Source organism: Danaus plexippus, chromosome 11 (assembly GCF_018135715.1).
Source record: "Danaus plexippus chromosome 11, MEX_DaPlex, whole genome shotgun sequence".
In the NCBI taxonomy this organism is placed as follows: domain Eukaryota; kingdom Metazoa; phylum Arthropoda; class Insecta; order Lepidoptera; family Nymphalidae; genus Danaus; species Danaus plexippus.
Window position 1 is genome coordinate 1,146,504 of NC_083544.1, and position 6,000 is coordinate 1,152,503.

At 28.1% G+C, this 6,000-nt stretch overlaps 1 protein-coding gene across 2 annotated transcripts; it reads right to left on the minus strand.

The window, feature by feature from the left end:
• Positions 1–2,737: 2,737 nt before the first annotated feature.
• LOC116765815 (elongation of very long chain fatty acids protein 7-like) lies at positions 2,738–5,622 on the minus strand. 2 transcript variants are annotated; one of them, XM_061522111.1, is made up of 5 exons: positions 5,489–5,578; positions 5,009–5,196; positions 4,672–4,740; positions 3,927–4,226; positions 2,738–3,625 (listed from the first exon to the last, which is right to left on the minus strand). In XM_061522111.1, the coding sequence occupies exons 1-5, from the start codon at positions 5,529–5,531 to the stop codon at positions 3,413–3,415; spliced, it is 813 nt and encodes a 270-aa protein (XP_061378095.1). In that variant the 5' UTR covers positions 5,532–5,578; the 3' UTR covers positions 2,738–3,412. The 2 variants fall into 2 exon arrangements, with proteins under 2 accessions (XP_061378095.1, XP_032511298.2); XM_032655407.2 differs by having other exon boundaries at positions 2,751–3,625; positions 5,009–5,193; positions 5,489–5,622.
• Between the last annotated feature and the right edge of the window lie 378 nt (positions 5,623–6,000).

Sequence of the window (6,000 nt, forward strand, 5' to 3'; positions counted from 1 at the left end):
CATAAAAATATAAACACACCTCGCCTTCGCCGACGAAGATGAAGACTCGTTTAATGTATGTAATTTCACATAATGCATAAAAGAATGTTTCTTTTATTCAAAATTGTTAAACCCAACTGACTAAAAGCAGTTAAATTGATATAGCAAAACCATTAAAAAATATTACTTTATATATAATAAAATTTTTAAGGAACTTTAAGTTTCTCTGCGGTATTTACAATAAAATCAAAAATAATCAATCAATTGACATAATATTAATGAAAAAGTCAGACTTATAATGTTAAAAAATTAAAACCTATTACGTCTAAATTGAAGTACGGTGTATTTTTATGGTTAAAGTAAGAATATTGTAAGGGTACACGTAGATCGTATTGATTGCTAATAAGAGTATCTTTTTATTTTCCGCCTCGCTGGTTCTTAACATGTTTTACAGACCTTGGTATTTTGGTTACTGCATGGTCTTGTTCCTACCAATTCATGCCAAAAGTAAAGAGACTCTTTGGGAATAATATTTCAAAGCCATTTTATGATCACCACGAATAGAGTTCCTTCAGTGGCTATTTTGGTAATATTAATGTATGGCGTTGATTTTATAGTAATAATTGATGAAAATGTAAGGTTTCGAAGGTTGTAAATTGAAGATAGGTTGGTATAACTTAGAAATAATCTATATAAAATACAAGTGGCATTGTAATATGTTTGATTTAAAATAATATTAAATAAATACCTATCGTGTAATTAAATATAGTAGAATCAATATCTACAGATACATGCCATAGTTTAGATATTATTTACTAAAGTATTTAAAATCATTATTTCCTCAATGAGAACTTTAAGTTTAAATACTCGATATATTGAAGCCTTTCTTTGTTTTTATTAATCTTTACTAACAGAATGTTGAAAATTTGGGTATTATAATGTAGATCGTTACGTATCAAGATATCTATGCAATTTTTTATTAGTAGTAGTTAATAGTACTTTGAAAATCAAAATATGAAATATTAAAAGTACTAAGATAAATAAATTAATATAAAAAGAAAATTATAGACATAAATAATAACAAAAAAAAAACCTGTTTGAAAATTTAAACTAAGGCCAAATCATAGACTGTTACATATTTGCTTATGACATCAGTCCACTTCCTGGGATGGATTATGAAAGTGTCAATAGCTTTTCCTCAATTTATATTATCAGTGTTGCCATTAATCTAACCTATAATGTGTATCGCATCAACTGTATTAGAAGTAATGAGTCTAAAAAAATATCTGTAAAAAACAGTCATGAAAAGTTCTTTCACGCTCTAATACGATATTCGTTACCATAAAGTAACGTAGTAGTAAAAATGAATCTGATATTGTTTAAACGACAGTTAATAAATTAAAACTTAACTATCATTAACACCGATACATTCTCATACTGAAATAGATAATTTAAAATTAACATACAACAATATGAATACAATAGCTTTAATTAGTCAAATTGATACGATATTCCACTTAAAACAAATATTGCTTAAATTCGCTTGTAAATCATACCTAATTCGTCATGTCTGTAAAAAAAGAATTGCCTATTCAAATGCCAAGTGATATCATTCAAATGATAATCATGGCAAAACTCTTTAACAGTCAATTTTATAATTAAACGATGAAGAGGGAAGAGTTTGACGAAACTATATGATAAAACATAAAAAAAAAACAAGTTTAAATTCGAAGATTAATCAAATAAAAGTTCAATTATTAGATTGAACGGTAAAAAATACATTAATATTTTAAGTGTGAGAATAAAATGAAAAATAATTTTTATTTTGTTGTATTATTTTTGCGCACATTAGGTTTCACGTGTCGAGATATGCAATAATAAACTAACACGCTCTTGAGTAATTTGAGATCCACATATGAAATATACATGAATGTACAATAACATTGATCGGTACACGCAAAGGTTTTATTGGAGCAACCGCTCAAAGGCCAGTCCACTTTCGTTTCCGTCGCTGCAACACCTACATCCGTCTCTATTAGAACACACGTTTCGTCTTTACAACTGATTTTTTTTTTAATAATTTATTCAGTATAAATAAAACATTGCTTATTGTCTGCTGTGACCCTTAATACGCAACCAGCGAGGAATTTAACGCTAACCTTGGCTACATGAGCATATCAAATATAGTGAAAAACAATATATAATTCTTTTTAAAAAGTTATAACGATTAAGAAAACGCGAAACCTATGGAATCCGTATGAATGTCATTTTCACGTACGTATACACCTTTATAACATAAGATATATTTTTCCTTTTGTTATAAGATCATATATAATACAACTATATCAAAACTGTTTAAACACAATATTTAAAGCCACTCAGTAAACGAAGAGTTCTAAAATTTTATATATAAAAACAGCCTTCACAATAATAATAACAGCCTCTCCTTACTCTTGTAAGAATAAAATTATTCACAGCAGACAATACGTTAAATAATTTCCATAAAATAAAATGAAAATCATAATATTATTAGTTCTTTTTATACATATACCATAATATCTGTTGACAATCTTAGTCTTAATGTTATAAATAAGCGAAAAATTAACCGACAAAAACAACAAAAGGAGTAAAACTTTGAAATAATATGTGAAATTTATGATTGAATTTAAATTCAAACAGAAGCTAGGAGTGCAGATGCCGGCTGATGAAAAATATTTTTTATTTATTATACTTAACATTTTTATTATTACGACATAACGAATTTCTTAAATATAATTAAATAATATTTGAATATTATTGTCTTCTGTTCAGAAAGTATTGACAATGATAAATTTTAGTCCATTAATTTGAATACTTTGTGATAAATAAAAGTATTTAAAAGATCGTTATTTTTTATTAAATATACGCAAAAAAACATAATCGTTGAGTCTGGATGAACATACCATGAGCATGTAGTTTGCATATGAAATAAATTCCATAAATAATTAATTTAAATAACAAAGAGCCTCATTAAAAAAATGAATAATCGTTGTGTTTCGGAAATTTTTGACAATTCCACTAGTTGTTTTTCGTTTCAATTGCTGTATTGTTAGTAGTAGAACATATTTTAATTAATTCAACTAAAGACAGTATTGCTTGAATGTACAAAAATATACACTATTTATTATTTTCTTTAACATCACACAAAATAACGACCTATCATGTGTAAAGTCACTTCTCCCAAGTAGAATTAAGCATAGCATGCATAGCTATATAAATAAAAGTTTACATGAATTTTTCATAATTTGGACAACATTTTGGTTAAAAAATATCAAAATATAATTTAAATATTACACGTATATATTGAAATAATAATAAAAAAACATAATATGTAAGCATCAAACATTTCAGGATATATTTATTTATAAAGAAAAATTAACTTCACCTGAACTTTTTATTCTACTTTCTGAGGTGTAGATTCACGGTTTCCAACGTCATTGGGTATGTCTTTTACCTTTTTGATATAACTTCTTAAATAAAAGTTCATGAAAAGAAAGAAAAATGAGCTGATACTCGACAGACAGAAGTAGTGGAAGGCGGAGGGAATCCTACACGGAGACAGCTTCTGCTGATAATGTAAGTTTGAAAGAACCAGCACAAACTGAATCTGAAATAATAACAAAAGTTATAAGGAAAAATGTTCGTGAATTGTTATCACTATTAATAAATTGAAACTCATAAAATAGTTCAAAAATTTAAATGTTATTTGAACTAAAATTCTAACAGAAAATACGGAAATAAAAATACATTTACACAATCAGAATAATCTCTACATAATTTAACAGTCTAAATTTTTTATTTGAAATTAAATTCAAATACTTAGTTCAATATTACTTTAAATTAAACATTAAAATTATTTAGATATCCACTGTGTAATTTATTTAATCAAATGTACATAACCAACTCACCAACTGCACCTTCGTCAAATGTTTCTTCCACCAGACATATTTAGCGTATTCTGGTCCCAAAGACGAGAGACCGTAGTACGCGTACATTAATACATGTACGAAGCTGTTAATCAATCCGACGACAACGAAATGATCAGACGGATGGTACATCAAATGGAACCAAGTCCACGTCACCATCAGGGTGTGGTGGAAGACGTGAAGGAATGTCACTTGGTTGTCCTTCTTACGGAGGACGAAGAACACCGTGTCAAGTAAGTCCACATGTTTCGCTATGAAGTAAGGCCAAATCTCTGTTATCACCTAAAAGAATATAATATTTTTTTGTTATTTCACAGTCCAGGAGTGATCCAGAGCAGTGGTCTACTGAAGGTTCTTAAGGATACCAATGGGAGTGACCTTAAGTAAAACCTATTCTTAATGTTTGACGTCTTTTTAACATCAAGTATATCATTATTCCATGTCTTACTGAGTTTTTTTTACCAGTTAATGATGCTCAATAAGGATGAGATAATTTAAATGTGAGAAACGACGTATAGCTCGGATCTGTAGCATATTCTATTCAATGGTTAATTCGATACTGTCCATTCATCCTTCAACTATTATATCATAATGCTGGTCTTTTCGTTTATGTGAATCATGCAATCAAACAATCATTATATAGATATTTTTTATCGTTCCTGATAATCAGAAATTGGGGCTATATGACAAGTAGGTAAACTTAATTATAACAATATTCAATACTTACAGCTTTTAGGTCATCGCCCTTGGGACACCTTGTTGTTATTATTCCGTGATTTATAATATACCTCGTGTACTGAAAACGCAATTATTTGCATACATTAATATATTACGAATAATTTAAAAATTAAATTACTGTTTTTCGTAAAATATAAATTCCCCTGGGACAAATAGCAGTCATTATTATTTACTTATTTGCAAGTCTGTGAAAAGACTACGAGGATGAATGTAAATGATTATTTGAATGTTTTTGACTATAACCCCAATGTATTCTAAGTAGAACAATATGTACATATATCTAAAAATCTCCTACAAGAAATAAGATAGCAATTATGTGAACTTACAAGAAAAACAGCGTACAAAGAAAAGGCGACTTGAAATACGTTATACAATGCGAGTATTCTATTCAAAGCATAAGGATGTCTATTTTTCATATAGTGTGGTAAGATCTTCAGAACAAGTATCAGGTATCCTGCAATAACTGCACCGAGCCCCATCGATGTTTCCGAGAATGTCCAAGCTTCCACTGCTGCTGAAGAATTACATTTTATATAGACTAAACTATATATATATATATATTAAATAATTATATATATATATATATATATAATTATTTAATTTTAAATATAATAAAGGTGTCACATAGAACATATGCATACATTTTTATTCATTGTTACATCCATAACATTGATCACATTTTCTTGCACTGAAAATCGTTATTTCGTTTCGGATTCTTTACCTGTTTTAAGTTTATAATCTTTAGTTTGCCCGAAATCATAGTCTAAAATAATATAAAATATTTTATTAAAGTATTTTTCACATACCTAAGAAATCTTTCTCATTGTAACTGCTGTCTAAATCCACCATTTTTTATTAATGTTTTTTCAACACACGATATCAACGCCAGGTCTCAGGTACAACAGTAAAACATTTTTTGTTTACATACAGACATATATACAATACTTAATTAGGTTGAAAATAGGGACATATAACTTACAAGCTAGAGTGATACTGATGGTATTATAAATTAGAACCATTTTTGTATAATTCTCATTGACATCAAATTCTATATATTACGAAATAGACTTTGTATTCAAATGCTCTGTAAAGTTTATAGCCGTTTTACTGTTTATAAAGTGAAATTATAAATCTCCGCTCTCTTTTTGTATTCTCTGTGTAATGTAGAATGTTTAGGACAAATATTTAGCAGTGACGCCAACATGTTTTCACCATCAGTAGATATCTTTATCCTTAGGAAAACAATCATTTCCACCCTTGAAAGGTGTTTACCTGATGGTAATTTAATTTTTCCCACATGTGAAATATCTGGTTTTCT

Excerpts from the sequence above, each read along its gene's own strand:
- LOC116765815 (XM_061522111.1), bottom strand. The coding sequence starts at position 5,531 with ATGGTGGATTTAGACAGCAGTTACAATGAGAAAGATTTCTTAG. Across the intron at positions 5,197-5,488 it reads CAATGAGAAAGATTTCTTAG|CAGCAGTGGAAGCTTGGACA; the intron begins GTATGTGAAAAA and ends GTAATTCTTCAG. Across the intron at positions 4,227-4,671 it reads AGGGCGATGACCTAAAAGCT|GTGATAACAGAGATTTGGCC; the intron begins GTAAGTATTGAA and ends ATATTCTTTTAG.